At 37.1% G+C, this 25,149-nt stretch overlaps 1 protein-coding gene across 1 annotated transcript in view; it reads right to left on the bottom strand.

Annotated features, from left to right (window-relative positions):
• Positions 1–301: 301 nt before the first annotated feature.
• Positions 302–25,149, bottom strand: part of CFAP43 (cilia and flagella associated protein 43) — a 44,277-nt gene continuing 19,429 nt past the window's right edge. The window contains exons 13-39 of the mRNA XM_053949243.1: positions 24,776–24,879; positions 23,614–23,754; positions 22,611–22,780; positions 21,719–21,871; positions 21,124–21,254; positions 19,520–19,670; positions 18,815–18,883; positions 17,979–18,056; positions 17,397–17,522; positions 16,857–16,961; positions 16,079–16,195; positions 15,235–15,435; positions 14,098–14,304; positions 12,842–12,931; positions 12,028–12,105; positions 11,082–11,207; positions 10,351–10,470; positions 10,160–10,267; positions 8,904–8,990; positions 8,521–8,609; positions 7,951–8,152; positions 7,074–7,186; positions 6,386–6,542; positions 5,313–5,477; positions 3,294–3,374; positions 2,223–2,376; positions 302–1,582 (exon numbers count right to left, since the gene is read on the bottom strand). Of these exons, the coding sequence (XP_053805218.1) occupies positions 1,425–1,582; positions 2,223–2,376; positions 3,294–3,374; positions 5,313–5,477; positions 6,386–6,542; positions 7,074–7,186; positions 7,951–8,152; positions 8,521–8,609; positions 8,904–8,990; positions 10,160–10,267; positions 10,351–10,470; positions 11,082–11,207; positions 12,028–12,105; positions 12,842–12,931; positions 14,098–14,304; positions 15,235–15,435; positions 16,079–16,195; positions 16,857–16,961; positions 17,397–17,522; positions 17,979–18,056; positions 18,815–18,883; positions 19,520–19,670; positions 21,124–21,254; positions 21,719–21,871; positions 22,611–22,780; positions 23,614–23,754; positions 24,776–24,879 (3,481 nt within the window). The 3' untranslated portion in view covers positions 302–1,424. The remainder of the gene's footprint in view (positions 1,583–2,222; positions 2,377–3,293; positions 3,375–5,312; positions 5,478–6,385; positions 6,543–7,073; positions 7,187–7,950; positions 8,153–8,520; positions 8,610–8,903; positions 8,991–10,159; positions 10,268–10,350; positions 10,471–11,081; positions 11,208–12,027; positions 12,106–12,841; positions 12,932–14,097; positions 14,305–15,234; positions 15,436–16,078; positions 16,196–16,856; positions 16,962–17,396; positions 17,523–17,978; positions 18,057–18,814; positions 18,884–19,519; positions 19,671–21,123; positions 21,255–21,718; positions 21,872–22,610; positions 22,781–23,613; positions 23,755–24,775; positions 24,880–25,149) is intronic.

The raw sequence follows: 25,149 nt of genomic DNA, 5'->3' as shown, positions 1-25,149 counted from the left end.
GGTACCTTTTGTTTTTTATTTTCCCTAAAATCACTGCTTCTCAAGTGCAACAATACATAAATCTTAATGACTATACAATTCTCCCTGCTATGAATCTTGTTTTCTTATTGGTTATACCCCATCTCTTTTGTTTGCAGGTGCTATAGCCTGTTTCTTTAATAAGGGAATTTCTTAGACAGCTAAAGAGAAAGAAAATCAAAGATCATACAGAACCTTTTAACCATTGGTTAAGGATCTTTAGACTTCAGCCTGTACCTACAACTTGCTCTTAAGAGTACTGACTCTTGCTGTCCAGAGAGAATTAATGCAGAACAGTCTTTATTGCAAATCACATTTTGAATATTAAAGCACTATTTATCCGGCTTTTTAGACATGTGCAGAAAGATGATGGTGCCTGGTCCAGGGGCCAGTTATCTTCCCCGAGGTTGGAATGATGCTGCTTCTAAGGCAGATTCAGCAGAAAGACAAAAGGTCTTGTAGTAAGTGAGATCTAATTAGAATCCTTACAAATCCCAATTAGAGATGGTAAAGCAAAAAAAAAAAAAAAAAAGAGATGTATAGGATCACAACTAGTGACATAGTTTTTTCTTAAAAATGTAGAATTTTAAGCTAAGGTATCAAAGCTATTGTTGCTCTCACAGTGAAATGGGTTTAGATATCATGTGGTTTTATGAAAGGAAGTAAGGAAATAAAAAGCAGGGAGAATGCCTGAGAAGGTAGATTGGACTCCATCAGCAGTTAACTTTATTACAGTTTCTTTATTTTTCTTAGCTGTCATTGAAGGAGCTGGCAGCAAAATACACTGTATAAAGGGGTGGGAGATGCCAGCAACTATTTCAGGAGGCCAGATGCTTCCAAACCTGGTTTTTCTATAATTCTGCCCATGGCAGCAGCCACAGCTCCTGCTGGCTGTGGGTGATTATACCACAATAAGGCACAGCTGTCTTTGGGACAGGGCCAGGTTGCACACATGGTCAGGACAAGCATCCCTACATCTGCTCAGAAACCTACACCTGTGCCATCACAAGGGTAAATTATTATGTCAAATCCATAGACATAATGCCAATTCATAGATTTCTTTACAAGGTTTTAAATTGCATATTGCAAACAATGGACATACAAATATACCTGTTCTTCTATCAGTCTACAGTTTCTTGTATCCTTTGTTTTCTGTAATGAGCTATATAGTTTATATAATAAAACCAGTAGAAATAAATTTCATCAACTGAAATATAATGGGGTTAAGACCAAGTGTAAAAAATACAAACCAGACAACCATGCATCTTTCAAATGGAAGTTATTTAAAGGAATTATAGAAGAAACAATTTGCGGAAAGAAAAGTTCAGGGAGAAGAATTAGCTGTCAAAACTCTTTTCCCTTAGATAAGACCATGGTGTTATTCATCTATTATTCATCTCTGATTTTTAAATAATATGGAGTGTTCTTGGATTACAACTTTCAATTTCTGACTGAAGAATTGCAAGCTGTTTTTCCTGTTCCCTTATATGGTTCCGTAGGTGTTTCTGCTTCACAATCTCTTGGTAACGCTGCCTTGTGTTCTTTTCAGAAATATCCCGTGTGTCTGCAGAAAACAAAGAATTAGTGTTAGCCTCTGCTCACAGGGGATGTGTAGTCTATATGGGACCTGTTCTGGGGTTATTCCAATTTCTGTATAAAACAGGCAAGCATTTTAATAAAGGCTCACAGTTGGGCTTAAGAGCCTTTATAGTACTGAATAAAGCAAAATATTACAAAAAAGGCACTGGGCATGCTTTCTTTAGCTTCTAGAAGGTACCCACTGTGTTGCAAATCTGTAACTTTTCCACTAGTGGAAAGATCTCTGTAAGTTTTCCTAATAGTGAGTACTATTCTTAGCTCCACATTGCTTCCTCTGTTCTCTTGGAAGGGTGGAAAGAAGCCCATTGAACAACTCTCAGAAAAAATGAAAGCATGTTGCCTAATGAAGTTATTAATGACTGTAATAATTTGACTTGAACAGTTCCAGGAATTCAGCTATTTTGGTTACAAGAGCCACAAGAGTCTCCAGGTAACTCTTCATAACCATGTTAGCTTTTGGCAGGAAGGACTCTGCTCATTGTGCAAATACATAACAGACAGGCATTCTTTGCCCCTCAGCTGATGGTGGAGAACAGCACTGTCTAGCCTGGAGTTATTTTCTGAATGTTCTTTGCTTGTGCTTTACAGTGCCTCACTGGACTCACCAGCTGCCTCAAAGATGTGCATCCTTTCTGACACAGAGACAAGCATTTCCTTCAGCTGCAGGCTGAGCTCATAGTTCGCTTGCTCTTTTAGATGGATGCACTTCTTCAGCTCTCTGACTTTTTTCTGATGGTTTTTCACATTCTTCTTGTGCAACTGTCCATTTTGAGATGAATAAAGCAAATATATGAGATCGTACAAAAACTGTTCAGACAAACTTATGATAAAAAGTTATAATTTTAAGCACTGTGTTGTAGCTTGATAAACTCTCATGTATGTTGATTTGACTACTAGCACATTGTAAGCTTTACTTTGTAAAGTGTCTTTCACACATGGTATCTCAGTTTATGGAGTTCTAATTTAAGAAGCAGCCAAGGAATAAAGAGGTATAGGTCAGGAAGAGAGATATATTAAAGATAAAATTTGAAAGGCAAAGGGAAATAAGGAAGTCAATGGAATCAGCGAGTTAAGGACATGCTCTTGGCTGCTGGGAGCTTGCTGAAGCTGATGGATGGGCTGCAAAGGGACAAGATAAATACTAAAGCTTGGAGAGGAAGAGGAAGCTGATGCCAACTAGCACAACTTGGAGAAAATCCAGTGAAATCACTTTAAAAAAAGGACAGTCATAATTTGAATGATGAAATACATGAAGTAGCCAGCAAATCAGATTGTTGTGTCTCTTATTTTGAATACAAAGGGAAGGGATACTTTGAACAGGCTGGTGCTCCTGGAGAGAAGCATTAAACAGTGAAGACCGAAAGAATGCTTCATTAGAAATGGAGAAGTGACTTCTATAGGCAGTGCTATGTAAGAAATGATTAGCAGATCTGCATTCAGATGCTCAGGATAGGAAAGTATTTAATTCCAGTAACAGAGCAAGTAGACAGGCTTCATCTCTGCAGCAATCCATGTGTGACTGCTTACAAACACTAGAGAACTGCTGCTGTAGACGGCACAGCTCAAGTTGAGGAAACTACTGAAAGCCAGATGGACAAATACATTATATATATCTATATTTATATCTATTTATATGTGTGTGTGTCTCTCAGATGAGGTGGTTCCCTTGGATTTACCTTATCCATGACACCAAGGCTCTGCTCCATCCCTGCTAGGTGCTGAGTAATGTGGGCGTCGTAGTTCTGCACAGTTAGGAACTGAAGAAATAAAACCAGAAAGAAATCATCTTATGCCTGTTCATTCTCAACAATTCCACCCTTCTATGAAAAAAATCATACAATGTGAAACTCAAAACACTGGAATTGTGCAGTGGTAAAGCTTACTAGTGATCATAAATGGACCTTGTAAGGATATGCTTGGATGCTGTGTGAGCTAGACTGTGCAGCTCTTTAAAAGGATGGTACCTATTATATATTTATAATGGAAACAAGGGCCAAACAAGTATGCTGAGGCTGTCAAAAACCCCAAGCTATGCTTTTTCTTGTAATCTAAGCTAACATAGCTGGAGGCCTAAGACAGTCTGTCTTTAGGCTAGAGAGGAAAATTATTATTTTCTGTCTAGTGGCTTCCTAATCATTCTTCTTTTATTGTTCTATCTGCATAGTAACTGACATATCAGAGAATTTATTATTTTTTTCCTTGAGCACACTGCTGCTAAAATACCTCTTTATCAAATGACAAATGGTAAACCCCATAATGTTTTATGGATCTATAACAGGCAGTAGACAGGTTTCTGTAGATGTAGATTCATCCTTCCAGAGTACTGTCCCACCAAAGTGACAGGCAGAATCCTGTGGACTAGTTCTAGTTAGAGGAGGAGAAACGGGAAAGACCCAGAAGGGGCTCCTTGCCTACAGGATGAAACTTCTTTCACCCACTGCTTCATTAACAGCCCTCATTCCAAATGGTTTCAGGTCCTTGCCCACACACTTTTTTCTAAGCTATCTTTCTTTCCACTTCTGCTGTTGGGGTATCTGTTACATTGTCTTTCCTACTAACCCCATATTTCCAATCAAAAAGTGACCTAAGTCAATTCCCTCAGGCATTCAAATTCAGATTAAACTAGTAAATGCCTTTCCTTTGGGCAGTTTAACTCTATCTGAAGGGCAAGAGTTCTGCTCATCAGTTTAATGAACTGAGCTAATGGCAACGCTGGTGATAAATTTGCCACAAGAATTTTTCAGTGCACTGTCACAACACCTCTTTGGAAGCTGTTCTGGTGATTGGTATTAGCTATGAAAGTCCTGTGGCTGTGATTCAGAACAAGCATTTTGTGGAGCAGCAATACAAATGAAGATTAAGCAAAACATATGTTTTGAATTTTCTTCTAATCTTTTGATTTTTGATCTCCTTACCTGCTGTCGAACACTTTCCTTTTCCTCTGTGCTTTATAGCTCTCCCTACTCCTGTATCTCCAGCCTACCCATCCTTCAACATCCCTTACTCCAAACCTTCATGCTACCCACATCATCACCATATGACCATTACATTTCTCTACAGTCTTCTACATTCCATAATGCAATACCCTCAGGCTTTCCCTACAACCTTTCTTCTTCCTCCTTTCTTCTCCCAGTGGTATGCTTGGCTGTGTCCCACACCCTTTACCTATTTTTCCTGGCCTGCCAGCTGGGCTTGTTCAAAGCTGTGTAGGTGCTGACATGCTGGCCGGCTGCCCTCTCCTGCCTGCCGGGCATGGCAAACAATTCCGTGCTCTGCTGCTGGGCCAGCGAATGGCAGCGAAAGGAACGCTCAGTCTCCGAGTGGAGCAAAGTTAAAAAATGTCACTGTGACACCAGATGGGGGCACCTCAAACCTTCCACTTGAAAAGGACTGCTCGATTTAAGAGATCTGTTCCTCGTGGCTGCAAAATTCTGATTCCTTATTCAACACCAATTTTGAAACACTAAGAGTTAGGACTAGCTTTGCCTTAATTTACACTGTAACATCCCAAAGAATTTCATCTGCTCAATCTCATGAGTAAGACTTCCCTTTGAAAGCTGAATTGTTGACCTATTAGGAATCACGTTTCTCTGGTAATAAGAGATTTATGAGGCATAAATACAAACTATCTTTCTTATAGGTATAGGCAGCATAATTTTCTGCAGTTAAAATATAAATCAGAAAAAGCAACTCACTAGCTGGCAGTCTTTTGAAATAGGTAGGATTACAATATCCCGAGCCTTCTCTTTTAGATCTTGTATCTGCATCTTCATTTTCTTGTGTTCCCATTCCAGCTGTATTATCCCTTTAGAGAAGTCTTTAAATTCTACCATGGCAGTAATTTTTTTTTCTCCTTGAGCCTAAAAAAAATAGATCAATCTTAATTAACACACTTTACAGATTATGGAATAATTGTTTGCAACAAGATGGGCAAGTTTCCCCAAAGTCATAATTTTAGTCAATTTAACATGCTATACTGCATGCCTCTTTCCAGACTTTGCTCCAGATGGTTATCTTTTAAGGAAGTTCATTCTCTTTTATGCTCTGTGTCACAGCCTTAGATCATAGAAATAGATGAAGAAAATGACAACTAACCTCTTCCTCCATCCATCCATCTATCTATCTATCTATCTATCTATCTATCTATCTATCTATCTATCTATCTATCTTTTATAAGAATGGAAAGAGATTTTAGGTCTACAAAATACAACCTTGCTCTGTTTAAGGTATTTTGCATATATTACTGAAGGCTTTGTGCAGTAGCAGTAAAAGACAATTTTTGTATAGCTAGAATGCCTTAAAATAGTACATTTCATGAGGGTATGAAAAACTGTTTTAAGTATCATCACCAAATTCACCTTACATAAAAAAATATTAATTTTAAAATTTTATGTAAGCTACTATTTGGACGCTTCTTAACATGACTGTAAGTTTGCCCCCACCTGAGGGAATTTTTGGATTGATGCCCCATGACATTAGCATTTTCTAGTTACAATGTATGTGTAAGTGATGGTGTGTCTAAAGACTGTTGCCATTTCATTGATCTGAATTGTATTGATCAAACATCAAGAAAGTAGTCTGCACTGCAATCTCTACATCATGAGAAGAGACATTAGAGAATGCTTAATAGCTTCTAGATTACAAATGAGCCTGCTGGTGTGTTGTAATGAATTGAAACTAGATGTCAGACTGGAGAAAAAGTTGAGCTCCTGAAGGACAATACATTTTGTTTAGAAAGCTTAAATTTCTTCCAGATAATGTAAATTACCGCAAGAGTGCAATTCAGTTCTTCAACAACCCTTCTATCAATGAGGATAGCATCACTGTACTCTGGGATCTGAGTACTTCCCAATTCCACTTGTCCTTGCTTTAGCAAAAACTGGACAGTCGGATTCTGCTGAAGCTTCATCTTCTCTTCCTTCAGCCTAAGATGGCAGAAACCAAAAAGAGCATTTAGTGATTTCAACAGAATTATAAAAATCCTCCCATGATTCTCAATGTTTATATTTATTACTGGTAGGTGGTATGTTCATGTAGGGCTTACTCTTTGACAGACTCTGTCTTCTGTTTGCTGCTAAAGTGACTACAAAATCTGAAACTTATGGTATATATATAGATAAAGTTTTCAAGCACTGGATTCAGTTTAACATAGCAATGTTCCAGGGAAAATGTTATTACTGAAATGAAATCTTAATATAAATTGGAAAGAAAACAGAAGATACTTTCAGCCAGGGCCCATTTTCCTGTATATTTTACTTTAGAATTTATTCTTGAATGATAATGAAAGTGAAAATTATGTTATGTAGATGAAAAAAAAATGAAATATTGCAGGTCCAAGCAGCAATGAAACCTAGATAAAAGAGTGCAGGAGAACAGAGGTGTATTATTTTGTTTGTAAATTTTAGTTCTGTGTTAGTGGAAAGTTCAGCTGAACATAGGAAAAGACACAAAATTACCAAGTGAGTTCTTGGAAAGTGCTCTCTAATTCTGACTTCATCTTGTCATTTTCATCCACTCGTCTCCGCTGACAGGCCTGCATCTCTGCCAGTGCTAGGGCCTTCCATTTCACCTAGGCAAGCAACATTGTGACATTCCCAACTCTTTCAACTTTGTCAGTATGTCAGGGCAAGCTTCTTTGAGGACAGAGAAGACAAGTTCTTAAGAAGATATCTGTATATATAAACATGCAGCCCAGTATTTTGAGAATCTCAGTACAGCATATGAGACATAAAGGTTACAATCCTTATACTCTGCTCAGGAAATTCATGTTAAGGGAAAACATATTTGCTTCTCTTTTCGTCAAATTTCATGTATATCTGTTCCTGGATAATTCAGATTTATTCATTCATGCTTTTATAATGAACAAATACATCTCCAGAACCACCCTTTTGTTAAGAATTGATTTTTATAGTCTAGAAAAATATTGGAATGCATTGGTGCAAGTGTAAAATGCTTATGGGAGAGGATGACTTCAACAGATAATAGGAATCAAATACCTTACATTTTTTTTTTGGTATGGATAGAGAAAAGGATTTTTTTAAAATGAAAATATAAAAATCATATATAATCATATCAAGGTCACAATCATTCTGATCAAATGCATCCATATTAAAATGTTAATTTTTCCTCTGAAGAAATACAGCTAGAACTAGAGAACAGGTTCACCGCTTATTCTGAATTGAATGTAGCCAGAACAAACTTTCAAAGGCCAATGGAGTATATGTATCCTGCATTGTTATTTCACCACTAGCTTGACCCTATGTGAGAACTCCACTAAAGTTTAAGACTCAAAAATATCAAGAAGTATATGGGCAAATAAAGAATTTTACATACCAGCTCCTCACTCTCCATTTTATTTCGTCTAGCTAGACAAAAATGTTCCCACACAGACTGGTCTAAGCCACTAGGCATGTGCTCAGGACTATCCAGTTCATCCATGGCTTTCATTAAAAGGGAAAGTGCATCTTGGTAGTCCTCAGGTGATCCCTTCACATAGGGGTTAGCTGTGTCAAGGAGGGTTTCTGTCCTTGGGGTCCTAGAGCACAAACACAGCACAGACAGGATGTACCTTGTATTTTCTCTTGCATAGAAGAAGGTCACAAAAAACCAAAAACATTTCATACTCTCAATCTCTTGCAAAAAGCAAATAGATAAGACTATACAAAATAAGAATATTGTCTTGGAACGTGATGATTGTTTAGATTGCATTTAAAATAGATTTTGTGGAGTGAATAAGGAAATGTATATTCAAAATAGCAATTGTTAGTGTGATGGGAAATTAGCTATTGTTAACTATCCAATAAAAAGCAGGCAATATAATTTACACTATTGGAATAAATAGTATTCTCATTCTTGACTCATAAGAACTATTAGTATTAAACAGTGGAATTGGAGGGATCTTACTCTGGTCGATGTTTGTAAAGTTGTAAAAGCTCCTCAAAGAGATCACCAGGTATATGAGCAAACTGCTTCATAAAACCATGTTCCAGGCTCTGGGGGTGGGAAGAAAGCTTTCTTGTTACCACAATATCCTTTTTTAAAAAAGCATCAACCTGCCCATATCGTAGAAATACAGGATACAGTGCTTTTCCAAGTGCTCCCAAACATCACAGGAATCTGCACTATTTCATAAATTCTTCTATGCACACACTGTCCTTTACTGCCTAATTTCATTGATCAGTGAGTTGGCCAGAACTCTTGCTTACAGAGCAGTACTTTCTTCTCATTATGAAGATACAACATTAGCTTTTAACTTCTGAAACTCCTTGTGTTTTCAAAAGTCTCACCTTCTCTTTGTGTAATGCATCTTTATAGGTGCCTGTGTAAGCCTCAACACCATATTTTGCAGTCAGGATTTGTCTTGCACCCTTGACCTATAGTAAAACCAACAGATTTAAGGAATGAAAAATCAGCAGAAGGAGTGAATGGCTATTAACATACAGTGATGAAGCTACACCTTCTTATTTCTGGAGATAACCTTGTGAGCTATTTTAAGTAACTATATAGTGCCTTCTTCAGGGCTCACTTGTAGGTACTGCTAGAAGATGAAGAGCTGTGAAATTAAACTAACCTGCTGCTTAAGAATGTAACAAATTTGTGTAAGAAATGCTTACAAGCCTTTAGAAACATGGACCGTAACATATGTTGATACCTTTTTTTCTATAGCGATTTCTTTTTACTTTTATGTCATCTCACGTAAGACTAGTCAAAAAATCTCAGATGTTCAGTGGAGAGTTCTTAACTTTAGAATGCAATTTCCTCATTGTCATGACAGAGTTCTGCTATGTGTCAGGATACTAAAGTCATGTTTTATAGAGGCTGTTAAATGCTAATACTCTGCTGGGGAGATGGTTTTGTTGTACTTGACGGTTTCCATGGACCAAAAGTTGTACCAATGGGACCATTTAGAAAATGAACAGAAAAAAAATTGAAAATTGTAAGCTGGTATACACTTGGCCTCAGATAGCTTTAAAACTCGTCCAGCCAATTCAGTGGTGGGGGCTAGATGTCTGTTTGGACTCTCTCCCTGCAGCTCACAACGGGCTGCTGGCAGCTCCAAACACACACAGGATGAGCAGGAGATCTGACACGTGGAAGCAGCAGGGTATTTATTATCTGTGGATTCATGAACAGCTCCATGAAGACAAAGTGGGCAAATGGGTTAATATTGTTCCAAAAGCCAGAACCAACCTGCAGACTACCACAGTAAGAGACTTGCATTGAAACCTAAACCTACTACTGTACTTTCAGCTTGATGCCAGGTACAAAAGAATATTATATGTAGCAAACAAATAGCAGCATGCCCTTCTGAATGTATGAAGTTTTACCAAAGAGCTCCAGATGAACCAAGCTGAGTACCTATCAAGAAAACCAGAGGTATTTATAATATATGTCACCTGTAAGAACTGAAAAAAAAAGACCCTGTAAATTGTCAGAAAGTCCTTTATGGCAAGATTTTGGTTTGGAAAGTGCAGACTTCACATAAAAATGTACTGTAAACATTACATTACTCCTAACAACAGCATTTCAAATTATAACTTACTTTTTCTTTCTTCTTTTTCATAAGGAATTTATGAAGTCCAGCTTCTCTGGTGTCCAACTCTTCATCCAACAGTAAAGCATAAATGAGATTGACTATTTTGAGTTCTTCCTGTGAAATGATTGTAATAAAAAAAAAGTTAACATTTCTGCTGCACAGAGGCAGAGATGAAAAATTAATGCTTTTTGCAATACCTGGTAGATGACCATCTGTGATTTCAGTTTCTTTTCAGAGAGTTTGCAGACAATCTCATCAAAATTTTGTGTTGTTTCATTGATGGAAGCTTCAAGTTTGTTCCATTCATTTCTCAGAAACTGGGGAAGGAAAGGACAAGAGCAGCAATACTACATCTGGAGGAAGAGGTATTTTTTTATGTCTCTCTCAATATTTATATATCTATATATATATGAGATGATGGAGAATGCACAATATAGAAATGTATAATTCAGCCAAAAGGCCACAGAAATTACTTGTTTGGAAAGAGAATTCTGGCAGGTTACAAAATTATGTTGTTCCAATACCACTTTGAAGAATAAATACAATTTTATTATTTGTGTTTGGCATCAGCAACTCTGGGAATGAACCTGAAAAACACATTTTAGAAATACTGGTACATTTGTGAAGGAAAGTTACCTTCTTAGGATATCACAACTTTTACAAGTTTTTGCCCATAGTAATTGTTATAAGCAGAGACTGCCTAATTCTGTCTAGGATAGGTAGGATTTATTTAGGATTTATTTAATATGCCACATGATCTTTTATTTAGGTAGGATTTATTTAATATGCCACATGATCTTTGATGATCATTTATTCTTAGTTTATCCTATTTATTAGTATTCATTTTTAGAAGTTGCTTCTGAGAAAGATTGGAAGCTTTGGTCATTAGCACTGTGAACAAACCCATATTTTCCTCATTTTAATTTACCTGTCTATACTCTTCTTTGTCTTCATTCAGTTCATTGACTTTTTTCTCATATTCTTCAAATACTTTCTTTTCTTCTTCAGTCCAGAGATCCTCAGGTCTGGATATAAAATCAGGTGGAGGAATATCCTGGAAGTATTGAAGAATAATATGCTTAAAAAGCAATAGTAAGTCTACATCACCACACTAACAAATTACAGCATGCATTAAATTTAACAAAAGGTATTTCTTAGTAAGGTACAAGCTTTAAGTCAAAGTAACATATATATTCTGTTGCTTTGGTTTGTTTCTTGCACCAGTAATTTTAGTGTGTATATATATATATATATATATATACTCACTGGCTTACAGGAATTCACTACGGGATCTTGCAAAATACAAGAATTTGGTACTCTAATACTACTGGCAGTACAAGATACATCGAATTTTCTGTTTCAGAACCCTAAACCTTACTCCATGCTAACATAAGCTTCTATGTAGAGTCCTAATTTTCCAAAACACATTGATTTCAGAGGAGTGCTTGGGTCTGCCCTACCCTTGTTTTGTGGCACTCCTTCACATCCTTTCCTTCCTCTACTGCTGCACGATCTGTATTTGGTGAGTTAAATGAAACACAGTGTTTTTCTGTAAGATCACAGCCATGGATGATTGACCCTTCCCCCAGCAATATAGTTGTTATAACGGTAATAGATGTGCATTAAATAGATGATGTTCCTACAGTATTCCACTGTGATAGGAACAGGTGTTGACAGGTAATTCTACACAGGCAGTAGAATCTTGTGGTCTGTTTTTGTGTATGCTCTCTTATGGAGTCTGTCTGGTCATAATGCAATTCTACAGTTCTCCAGCTTTCTTTGGTAACTGAGGTTGGAGATTTTTGCTGGTTGAATTTCACATTGCCGGAAGAGCCCACAGGTTTCCTAAAGGACATGGCAGAAACACATCTCACCATTTTCAAAATGTCTTCCCTCCTGATTTCCAGCATTCCACCCATCATGTCATCAAGAGCACGCAGTCTTTCATCGTCCTGGGAAGAACCACAAAAAATACTTGAAAGTACAAAAGGAAGTCTAGCAATTGCAGTTGCAAGTTTCGGGGATGTTTACCTCTAGATTATTCAGCGTGTAAAAGCAGATTGATGCTTTTTGGGGATGTGTGTGAAACATGCCAAAAGTTTCAGTTTTTTCTGGCAAACAGTTACTCCTATGCCAAATAACTTACTAAAACTGACATTTTGGCAGTTTTGGAAAGAACACAGGCATAGGTTACTCCTGGCCAACTGATAAGCTATGATGAAGGAAGTTGTAATTGTGCATCTTTTTTGGGGCCAGAACCATCTTAGTTTTTTTACAGATGCATTTTAAAGCCAGAGGAAAGCACTACAGTCTTCTAGTCAGAACCATGGAGAACAGAGGCTGCTGAATCAACAAACGCATATCAAGCAAAAAGATCTTGATTGAGGAGTAGCATGAATTTGGACATGTATCTAGTTCCCAGCCACCTGATATGGTGCCTATATTTTAAATTGCCCCTAAGCACATGTTTAAAAACTGTGAGTCTAACACTCTATCTTTTCTCCCCTCCAGCTGACCTATGTAGTTCTGATTGTAAACAATAATAAGAAGGAAAAGGCACATATCATCATTACCTACCAGTTTAGATTTATTCTCCCATACTACATTAATGGACTGTTTCAGTGCTGCAATAATTAAATAAGCCTAAACAGAGACAATGGCCTGTAAAAGGGATGCTTCTTTAATTACCGTAGCAGCAAGGCGTCTTTCCATTTCAAGCTTAGCCAGCAATTCTGCCTGCTCTTTCTCCTCTTGAGTCATGTATTTCTCAGCTTTAATCTGAAGGCAGAAAATGAAGTTTGTATCAGGGTTCTTTTCTCCAAACGTGATCACAGGGACTAAGAACCTTTGGAAAAATGGTGGTCCTTGTTTTGGCTGGGATGGAGTTAATTTTCTTCCAAGTAGCTGGTGTACAGTGCATCCCACAGCCTGGAGATTGGTATATTGGTGGTGAGCAGTTGTTTTTCATTTGCATTAGTTGTGGTTTTGGGGCTTTATTTATTTATATTTTCATTATTTTCCTCTTAATTACATCTGTGATTATGTTTTAATTTCATTAATTACATTATGATTATAAATTTTGTCATTATTATATTTTATTTCAGTTATGAAACTGTTCTAATCTCAACCCATGAGTTTTCTCACTTTTATCCTTCCAATTGTTTCCCTCACCCTGGAGAGAAGAGGCAGTGAGTGAGCAGCTGTGTGGTGCATAGTTGCTGACTGGGGTTAAACCATGCCAATGGTGTAATACAAATTCTCAGTGCTTGCTGTATCTCTGCTCTGTGACAATATTCCTCAAGTTGAAAATTCTCCTTTTGAACAGCAACAGAAACTACATTTAAATATCCTAAAATATAAACCACCATAATTTTGTTGCTACTAGTTGTATTTTGTGTATGCTTTCTCTTACAGTGGGATAACATGGACTGGTGAGAGAGCAAAGAAAAATGGGAAAAGATTGACCATGTGAGCAGATAAGATCAGTGGAATATATTGCATAAAAAATACAGTGTTTCTTTGTAAATAATTAATTGAAATTTTAAGTACATTACTAAGTATGCTCTAATACTTAGATTTTTAGTTAAAAACTACTTTGTTTCAAAATGGCCCTCAGAGAAAACAGAGAAACTCTTAATTATGGAAACAATTCCTGAAAGCCCAGTTTGAAGGTCAGGAACAAAGAATTTCTATCTAATTTATGGGCATTTTGAAAACTTTTAACAGCAATAAATTAAGTTTGTATACATTTTTCATTTCAGATAGACTTACTAAGGCTTTTCTCCCAAAAAAGGAAAGGGAAGAAAATGAACCAAAAAGATGATTTTAAGTATACAGGCATATCTGCTTGTAGGTTTTTCAGTACTGACACAATGTCTGGAAATGACAAGAATTAGAAAGCTGGGTTTGAATGGGTCAATTACAAAGATGCATTTTTCAGACACCTCTGAATCCTGAACGGTGAGCGCTCGCTCCGGCATCTCATCATCTGTAAGGACTGGCTCCCACACTTCCACTTGAAGTTCAAGCTGTTCCAAGATTTCTTGGATCTTCAGGTTTCTTTCTTTCACTCGTGCTATCTCCTGCTCCTTTTGTTGTACAACTATGTCAAATTCCTCATTAAAAGCAGTTTTCACTTTGTAAATGACATTCTGGAAGACCGAAAAAGGAAACATTAGTACTGGTCAGGTCACATCCATCTATGTTTATATACTACTCCTCAAGCCATCAGAATCATGAATGTGTGTATTTGTGTGTGTGACAAGGAGATAAACTGGTAAACCTTTTTTGTGAAAATTGTAAGCATAGAGTTCAAGTTTGTTAAATGGACTTAGGCAGATGAGATCTTTTTTTCTTTTTTTTTCCCCTAGAAATTTTTATTCATTTTCTTCTACACATCTGGCATTTAAGAAAGAGACTGAAAGAAACATGCTGCTGCCAAACCTAGATAAAAAATTAGGCTGTCCTCTATTTGCTTTTTTTGGCCCTCTCCAGGTGAAAGAAGGAGGAGCTTCAAAGAAAAAATAATGTGACCTGTAAATCTTGAGACTGTAAATCACAGGTGCAAGGAGACAGAGCAAAGAATATACTTTCCTGATGCAATCTGTAGTTTCAATATGCTTCCATGTAAGTAAAATGTGCCCATTAAACAAACAAACATTGGAAACTGACTTTTTAAGAACACCTCAGACCTTATAATCATCTAAAAAAGCATGTATTCTTAGTGGATAAATTCTTCTTTTAGCATAAAGAATTGATCTCAACAAAGAAAAGTAGAACTTTAAAGAGGGTAAGGCATATGTCTCTCTTACTGTGTCAATTTATGAAAATGCACCATGAAAAGGATACAGATACCCTGAAACTGGATAACCAATTTCATGAACTCTTGTTCTTCCACACCCAAGCAGGAAAAGCCACAGCACTAAGTGCATTTATCAGCTTTTATCTCAGTTACTCTGACTGGTGTGACTCTCCATTATTTAGTGTCAGTATGTCCAAAATCTAACAGTGCCTGTGACTGGTGTAAAAACCAACAGATATAAGAGTGTCACTGGAGTAGGACAGATTTCAGAAGATATCACCTTCAATAATATTGTCTGATTGAGTTTCTGCTCCTTTGTGTGCAAGTCACATTGGTGGTATAGGATAGATGTGTCCCCACCATACTGAGAGCTCAGGCTTCCATTTAAGCAGAGAGATGCACCATCATCAGTCACTTCTCCTGTTGCCTTCTCCCCTTCCTCAGATAAAGCAGTCTCAGAGTCAAGATTTTTCTTCTGAGCCTGCATATCAGAAACATGGCAACTGTGTTAAGTTTGTACACGATCCAGTGACACACAATGAAGAAAATTCTAGAGGTCATATTCTTCAATTATTCTTCAACTCAGTGATCAAAATAATATAAGTTGAAATGATCATATCTGGAATATTGGGTCCATTTGTAGGTTCCTTAGTACAACACTGGAAATACTGAAATAAGTCCAGTGATAGGACACTAATGTCAGTAAAGACTTTAAACATTTTATATGTGAGGACAGACTGAAAGAACTGGAATTGTTTACCCTCAGGAAGGAGAAGGCTTGGTGGGGTTCTTTCTCCTGTGAGAGTTGTCAAACATGAGAAAAGGTAGCCCAGAGAGCTTATGGATTCTTTCACCATGGAGATATTCCCAGCCTCACTGGACATAGCCCTGAGTAAATGCTCTAGGAATGTTGGACTAGATGATGGACTGCTTCCAAAGGGCTCTTCTAACCTCAGCTATTCTGTGATTATTTAAGACTAATACATTTTTCTTTAACAACATTTCACCTTTATTTATGTTTTAAATTTTTTTTTGGCCAACTTCTAGAGCAAGAAAATGGGCCTTAGGAATGTAACTAGATAAAGAAGTGATAAGATGCCAGCTCAGAAGATCATGATCTGTACCTGAAGATCAGCTGTCTCAGTCTGCTTTAACCGGAGAACTTCCTTCAAAGTTTCCAGCTCTTCTTTACTACGTTCCTTCAGTGGATAATTCCTCACTTCACAATCCATATGGAAGCACTGCTCAAATTTAAAATAAAAAAACCAAAGTAAGAAGTTCTTCATAATGCTTCTGTTAATTCATTTGTTCAATACCTGAATGCTAAACAGTTACAGACTGCTTCAAATCAGGAATAAAATTGAGGATCAATTAGTACAGACAATGTATTAAATACAGTTTTAAAAAATAATCCATGGGTGTGGTCTCTTTATTATCTTTATCCAGAGAATTAAACCAGAACTAGTTTGTTTGGTTTTTTCGTGACTTGGTCTTTCACTACCCTTGGGATAATTCAATATCATCAGTTTGACTCATCTCCCTCTGTTTGAAATAGGCAAAATCAGGGTTAAATTTTGCCATTATGTTCTCTGTAGCAGAAGTCATATGGACTTACAAAGAAAAATAGTATTTACTTCTCCTTTTAGCAATACTGTGTAAATATACTGTCTGAGATCAAGGAATTAAAGAGTTCTGTATTTGCTTATTAGCACTATTTTCCACTTTAGAAAGTAAAATCCGCCAAGCTCAGACAAAATTAACAGAATAATAGATTTCCCTGAGCCATGAGAAGAAGTAAAGTTTTTCCCACACCATAAGCAAATCAGAAATGTGTTATTTTGTCTCTGTACCTTAAGGTATAAATAAACTACTGCAGAAAATGTCTTAGAAAACAGAGGTTACCTTAACTGCACGTCCTTTTACATACATGTCATCCCAGCACTCATATTTAATTAAATCCTGCAAATAGCAGTAGGATAAAATCTTCATCTCAAGCTCCCTCCTCGCCTTTCAAGACAAAGAAAATAACAGGATGTGGTACAAAGTAACAAGATATGGACAATTTGCATTGAGTTACTGAAAGAAGACTAACAAATGAAATTAATTATCAGTATTTCATCATCTTAATCTATCACTGCTATCTTCACCAAAAACTATCTGCACAGTACTGAAGGCATCATTTTCTATGAGAAGAAAAGCATTCTAGAACTAAAGGAACAATCCCAAGGCCACAGTGTGAGATTTATAGTTTCTGGCATAAATCATATTCCAATTTGCCTTGTCTGCCTCAGCAGTTTCACCTGCTTCAAAAAGTGACTTTAAATACTTTTCTGTTTTTCTGCTTCTCAGCAGTGAACAGTAACTTTGAGCTAATCCTCTGTTATTTAATAACTTTTCTCCTTTCCACTGATAGTTTTAAAATGTTCCCCCATTCTACCATACCCTGGCCACATCTTCTTCAGCCTCTGCTTGCACTTGTTTCTGTTCTTCTAAATCCAGGTTGAACTCCCAGTGCTCGAGTTTCTCAATGTCTGGCACCTGATCATTTTCATGCATCATTTTCTGAATCTGTTTTTTTAAAAAATACATAAGGAATAAAAAGTAATTTGAATGTGAATAGAGGAAACGCTATTTTAAACACTATAGAACTTGGTATCAGAGAAAATTATTTTAATTACCTGCAATTTTAACTGCCTTATAGGAAGAAACAGAAGAAAAAGGAGAGGACGGTCTATTTTATAATGGAAGGTTGTTAGACAGGCAGAAATTAGCTTGCTGAGGGGACAGAGAGCTCAAAGTATGAGGGTGGTACAAAATATTAATTTGGAGCAAAGGAAAATGAGAAGCAGACAGTAGCTCCTGGCAGTTTCAGCATTGGTCCCTGAAGAGGCACATCTCTTTAATGCCTGTCTGCTCAGAATTTATGACAAAAATGTAACTGAGCACTAGAGCTCACAGCCATAAAGGAAGTGTTCTTGTAAACAAAACTGGGAAGCTGAGCCATTACCCTTGTAAGAAACTCACAGTTTCACGCAGCTTTTTAATTCCCATTTGCAGCTCTTCCTTCTGGTTAGCAAACCTCTGAGTCTCTTCTCTCATAACCTGACATACAACAAATGCATTGTTGAAAGGTAAAAAAAAAAAAAAAAGGCAAGAGAAAAAAAAAACCGAAGTAATCTAAAGGAACATTATCTGTACAGAAAATAAAATGCCAGAGGGGTTAATAACTGAAACAGACACAACCCTAATTCAAGAGGATGATCCTTAGAATTGCACAAGAGAAAACAGATTTTACAGCCAGGTCACATTGTAAGCTGATTGTACAGCAATAGTGCTTGAAAAAAGAAAATACTAAAGAAAAATGTAATTACAAGTGCAATGCTTACAGACACATTGAACTGCATAAAGCCTACTCCCAGAATTTTTTAGTCCTTAGATTTTTCATTGTTGAAAATTTTCATTGTTTTCATTTTTCATTGAGTAACCTGCTTGGTTTCTGGCAATAATCTTCTTGACAACTTTTTGACATATAATATAAAAAGTCTTCTAAGTTTCTAAAATAAGTGAATTTGTCAGGCTTTTTCCCCCTTTGTTTTTCTTTGCTTTTTTTTTGGTATACTCCTTGTATAGAAGTGTTCTTCTGGTCTTCAGAGCTCCTATTGTGCTAGGCACCTTCTCTGATGTGTTTATAACCTTGGCCTAGAATTTCTAAAAGTCTGCATTGCAATGGTTGAAGAAAGGGCCAATTGTGAGAAAAGCTTTTGAAACTAGATCTGTTTACAGCAAATACTTTGGTACCCCAAGTGACTAATGACCTTTGAAAACTCTGGCTTTGATTAATACTTATTTTATGAAAGTACCTTCTGTATTTTCTGGCCTATCCATGTCATGTCATCGGTATTTGTGACGTTTCCATCTTCTTCTGTCACCTGTGCATGTAAAGAGTTCAGTGGTGCCTCCTGATGTTTATATTAAGAATATAAACATCTAGCTCAGGTACTTAGAGAGCAACTGAAAGAAAGATGGCAATGAAAGACAAAGTGGATTCCCCTTAGAAACACCACCACCACTACCACCAGCAAATCAGAGGGTTTTACAATTTTGCTGCCTAACTAGTCCCCAGATCTGATCCTGCAAACCCTTGCTATTACAAAAAGCCTTTTGACTCAAATGATTGACTGGACTAATCTCTGTAACCACTATTTTGATTGATTTCAATGCAAAAACATACAATTAGTAACACACAGTGTACAGCAGTAACATCACACTGGGAAGGACACGTAACTTCACATGAGGAGAAACTGACTTTCACAGAGTTTTCTGTGGCTGACAAAACCAAGTGAAACTGAAGATGTGAATGTCATCTTCACATAAATATCCTATTTCTTTGATAGTACTCTTCCACAAATTACTATTTAAGCATATTCAGCGTATCCTCAGGGGTGTTCTACTTTAACAAAAGGATCAGTGTATTAAGGACAATTTTTATCATGTAAAATTTTAGGATAATGATCAAACTATTTTTCCCCCCATAAAAATAAAGAAAGCACTTTAAATTTCTTTACTGGAAGTGATTTTGATGTGCATTCTGGGTCAAACTTCCATTCTGCCATAGATTTTAAAACAGAATTTTCATCTGAAGTAGACTTGTTCAGTATATCACGTAGAGATTGCCAGTAAAGAGCAGCTTCCTCAACTTCAGTTTCCTTTATCTCCCTGGTAAACAGAAAGGGAACTGATGTATTTTTCATATATTATGGAAAAGTACAAAGTATTAAATATTCTTTATAACACAATTATTAACTTGTTAAAAATGCATATTCAATATTTTTGTATTTTTTGAGTTCTAGAATTGCATAATTAAGAGAACTCTTCACAGAAGTAAAAATTCTGAAAGATGGATTACCCATATTAGAAATATTGCTCTGACAGAGTCATCTTTATGAATCTACCTGAACACTTATTTTCCTGCAGAAAAGCTGTACTTTCAAGTGTCTCTTACTCCTAATGTCTGCTAAGAACTCTCTACACCTACAGTAGAATTTCCATAAAAGCTGTGTCTCCTTTTTGCTGAGCTAAAACAGTATCTCAGGAGATTACATCCTTTACATCCTCAGAGAGCCCTTCCCAGAGCTGATTAGAGAATTATAAGAGGTATCAGGTAATGACGTTTAATAAGTCCAAGTGCCAAGTCCTGCATTTTGGCCACAATAACCCCCTGCAGTGTTAAAGGCTGGGGACAGAGTGGCTGGACAGTGCCCAGGCAGAAAAGGACCTGGGGGTACTGACGGACAGCAGGCTGGACATGAGCCAGCAGTGTGCCCTGGTGGCCAAGAAGGCCAATGGCATCCTGGCCTGCATCAGGAATGGTGTGGCCAGCAGGAGCAGGGAGGTCATTCTTCCCCTGTACTCAGCACTGGTGAGGCCACACCTGGAGTGCTGTGTCCAGATCTGGGCCCTTCCTCAGTAGGAAGGACATGGAGGGGCTGGAGTGCATCCAGAGGAAGCAACGAGGCTGGAGAGGAGCTTGGAACACAAGCCCTGTGAGGAACAGCTGAGGGAGCTGGGAGTGTTTAGCCTGGAGAAAAGGGGACTTGGGGGTGACCTTATTACTCTGTACAACTCCCCTGAAAGGTGGCTGTGGTCAGGTGGGGGTTGGGCTCTTTCTCCAGGCAGCAACTGACAGAACCAGAGGACACAGTCTCAAGCTGTGCCAAGGGAAATATAGGTTGGATATTAAGAAAAAGTTTTTTACAGAAAGGGTGATAAAGTTCAGGAATGGCCTGCTCAGGGAGGTGGTGGAGTCACCATCCCTGGATGTGTTTAAAAAAAGACTGGTGCCATGGTTTAGTTGAGGTGTTAGGGCAGGAGTTGGACTCAATGATCTTGAAGGTCTCTTCCAACCCAGTGATTCTGTGATTCTGTAATAATTCTCAGAAGATATTCCTGTATGTTGTGCTGCAATCAGACCCAAAGTGTAAGACTTTTCCTGAGCTAGGGAGGCAGGTTGTCTCTGAAGATGAGAGGAATGATTTTATTTCTATCCAATTCTTCTCCTTACTTTGACATGAATAACAAGGAAGTCTAGAATCACAAGTAGATGCAAAAATTAATCTATCAGGATACAAGAAATGACATAATCAATATTAGTCTGCCACTTTATACATACTTCCACTTCAGACACACCAGGGCACAATCATTTTCACCGTTAACTAGGATGAAATTGCCATCCAGGGAGAATACCATGGATCTGATTCCCCCTCCTTGATATGAGTGACAATGCTTTTGAGCAAGTATATCCTAGAGAAGTCATAGAAGCAGTATCAGCAAATATGGAATATGCCTTTAAATTATTTTTATTATTTAATTTTTAATAGTATTTTAATGTTTCTTTATTTTTAGATAAAAGTCAATCCAAAATGGCAATACAAAGCACATAAAATACTAGAGTTTTTAAGTTTATAACAGGTTTGACTACACATGGGACAAGTTTGTAGTATATTGATTTTGCAGGAGGTGAGAACAGTACCAAAATTATATATGCTAAAATTTACTGAAGAAGGAAGTAAGTGGTTTGTATACTTGTATACACACTCATTATAAAAATAATTGTCTTGTATAATGCTATGTCAGTTCATTTTCAACATAAATTTTTTTCAAACACCTTCTATTCAAGTGAGGAAAAGTTTACAGTTAAAAGAAGTAATTTCCACACTTTTGTCTCACATAAATCAAACAAAGCCTGCGCCCAGACTCCCACCTACCAGAGTAGAAGTATTGTAGATAAACAAAACACCATCCTTGGCTGCTGCTGCCAGCCACTGGCTGTTGGGTGATAAACAGAGCAAACCTGATCCAAACTGTTTGCTAGGAATCTTCTTTTCTGATGAAAATACTGATGGATCTTCCAACTTATTCTGCCAAACAAGCAAAAGGTTAGCAGCAGTTCAGATGATATCTATGCCATTTTCAGAAAATTAATGAGAGGTTTGTGGGTTACCACATGCATTGCAGTTTAAACTGTTGTTGGATTACTGAGCTGAGGAAGTAGTGCCAATGCTGTGCGGCTGATTTGCTTCTCATCTCTGCAAAAGGCTCTGGATTCAGTACATTCGAGCCTGAACTTCTTGGCTCAGAAAGGATGGGACATGTCTAGGAGGAATGCTGACCTTGGAATTCACCTTTTTACCTGCCTTGACTTTTAAACTCTGGGAGACCTACGAGCTGCAGAGAGCTGCAGTTCCTCAGCAGGCAGTGACAGTGGCTTCCTGAAGCCCCCACTGCTTCAGGCTGGGCTGGGTTTGCATCTGCGAGTCCTGGGCTGACGTTGGCTCAGTCCCTTCAGGAGCTGCATGTCCAGGTTACTCAGCAGACTGCACAAACCCACAGCCTCAGCACAGAAGCCACTTGTGAAGTGCCTGCAAGCTGTGTGGATTTTAAGAACCAACATAATAGAACAAGGACATTATTTTTGCCAAGTTTCTGAGCAAGTGGTAGGATACTGAAAGTTGATGAGTATGTAGGGAGTAGGTATTTTGAGTGGAGAGAGGATTTCTTTAGGATAATATCCTGCTATATTAATTTTATCTGCAGCCTTTGTTTTTATTTAGCTGGTATTTAACCACCACCCAAAAGAACGCAACTTCAGAGAATTACCTCTTCAGAGAGGTGGTATTTACAGATGAAAGGGGCACAGGTGCAGTAGCCATACACAATGTTGTCCTTCAATCTGACTGCTGAGCTCAAAGGGCAATCCAGATCATATTGCTCCTTTTTCAGGTCACTAGCATTAAACATTCCTTGTTCATTCACATACTTATCATTATCTAAAAGTTTGACAAAAGAAGGAGGGAGTAAGAGGCATGACTACCACTAATACAGGGGCTTTGTCTACCATGTAATTATGAAAAGGAGTGAGCATGATGTGAGTTTTCAGGGAAGTAACTGGAAATTAATTAATATTTCGGTTTAACACCAGCTCAGCGAGTTGTGCTGATGCAGGACACTGCAGTGAAGCAGAGCAATAGCTCTCCTGGCTCTAAAGAAGTACTGGAAACAGTTTAACCACCATGCTGTGACCATTTGCATACACTAATTTACTCTGCTTCTTGAGTATTATGTCAACATAATTAGTGCTAATTAGTTTATGTGCAGGTTCATGTCATCATTGCCTTCATCTAGAACTTGTTTTAGGAATCTCTGCCATGAGGAATACACAGCCTGGGTGGTATTGGATAAAGCACTGCAGTTCACATCTTCAAAAGGGCATTTTATTAGTTGATAAAATTAATACATTTTATTAGTTAATAAATTTAATAATATAAAGTTAATGTATTTTATTAGTTCCCTAATTTGAGCTTTAAATGGACACTGGAATTTAAGACTGACAAGGCACCTGATATAAAATTGAAATGAAGAATCTTCATCTTCAGCAGCTTTGAAAATAAAGCCCCATTTTATATATCTAAATATAGGCACCAAAATAGTTTGAAAATTAGTGAATATTTAAATAAAATACTAACTTTGTTGAAAGCTACAAAACTACTTTTTGAAAAGTTTGTAAAATATAAGGCCTTTTAAAAATTAAATGTAAATAACTTGAAAATCTGACACTAGGCTTATTGCCTGAGAAAATGTATGTATATATTTCAATTTTTACCTGTTATCATTGCTGAAGACAGATGAAAAATTTCCAGTCTTGCTTGTTGGACCTCTGCTACATTAAGAAGTACCATCACTTCAACTAAGTCATCCTTTAAGTCAGAAATTACAGAAAGATGGAGCACTTCATCTGCCAGTACTGAAGCAGGTAAGGAACATCAATGGAAATTGTTACTGTAGCACGGTAACATTTTTTACATTAAAAGATCCTGTGACAAAAAACAAGACTCCTGTTGGGAGTGCTGCATGCACTCAACTCCCCTTGAGGCACTGGGTGCTGGGAATCCCTAAGCACACTGTTATTACATTAAACAGTCAAATCTGAATTTACCTCAAGCTTGAATTATAGCAATTTTGGGGCTATCTGCTGATAACTGCCAGATAAAGAACAGAAAAATCCTCTTCTAACAAACCCTCCAGACAATGAGACTATGATCAGGCAAATTACATAAGTTATTTAAAGATACATAATTCTGTTTGTTAAACAGAATTGTTAAACAATCTGTTAAACAGAATTTGTTATCATTAAAATTATAAAATGTCTTTTATACATAAAATTATGGTGAAGATCTATACACACAGATATGATCTGTAAGAATAATGATTTTGGAAAAATAAATTCACAAATTTCAAATTTTTTTGTGAGTTAAAATTCATCATATTTTATTCCTTACTGTCAACCATCAAAGCTGACAATTTCAGCAGTTCCCATGTTAAAGATGTCTGTGGTAGAAATTTGAAACAGGAGATTGCACACAATGATTATAACCTACTGCATTTTAGTACAAATTCTCACTAAGTTCTTTAGTTCTTTGCCATCCCTATTACTTTTGTGCTGGAGCTGTGATCAGTTTGTCAGCTAGTCCATTCTTTTCCCTGTGATTTATATATACTCTGAAAGAAAGGTAATATTGGTACATTTGCTAACTAAAATTACAAAGGGAAAACAAAAGCAAAAACTTCAATCAACCAACCAAACCCTCCGAAACAAAAAACCCCAAAGAGAACTCTGGCCCTTAGAAAATAGGTGGGAAGAATATGTTTAGTCCTCCAAGAAAATAAATAGAAGGAAGGTGAATGGCTTAGCCTGACTGATAAGTATACTTTAAATGCAGAAAATAGAGGAAAGAAAATGTAATTCATGTTGTTACATGTATTACCTATATATCCCAGAACCTGGAATAATGTTGATGGACGAGCATCTAGAATAAAGATGTGTCCTTCCGTAGCTCTTGCAATGAGGAACTGGCCACTCTGATCATAACTAGGTAAAATGCAAATCCAAGTAGAAACCAATTCAATACGGTCAATAAAAAGAGTCAAATAATTTCACTCCCATAACTTTCTGACTTCACTGAATGCATAAACATAAATTTCAGCTTCTGGGTTTACAGGTTCAGGGTCAGATATAAAGCCCAATGCTATGAGTACAGTTTCTAATCAAGTGGGAGGTCAATCTAAAGCTGATCATACTCCAAAGCAGTCTGCATTAACAACTTTGTTAAGTTGGAATTTCTTTTACATTCACTTTTTT

The sequence above is a fragment of the Vidua chalybeata genome, chromosome 8 (assembly GCF_026979565.1).
Source record: "Vidua chalybeata isolate OUT-0048 chromosome 8, bVidCha1 merged haplotype, whole genome shotgun sequence".
NCBI classification, from domain to species: Eukaryota; Metazoa; Chordata; class Aves; order Passeriformes; family Viduidae; genus Vidua; species Vidua chalybeata.
Note: the sequence above shows the minus strand (reverse complement) of the source record. Positions and strands in the feature narration are given on the sequence as shown.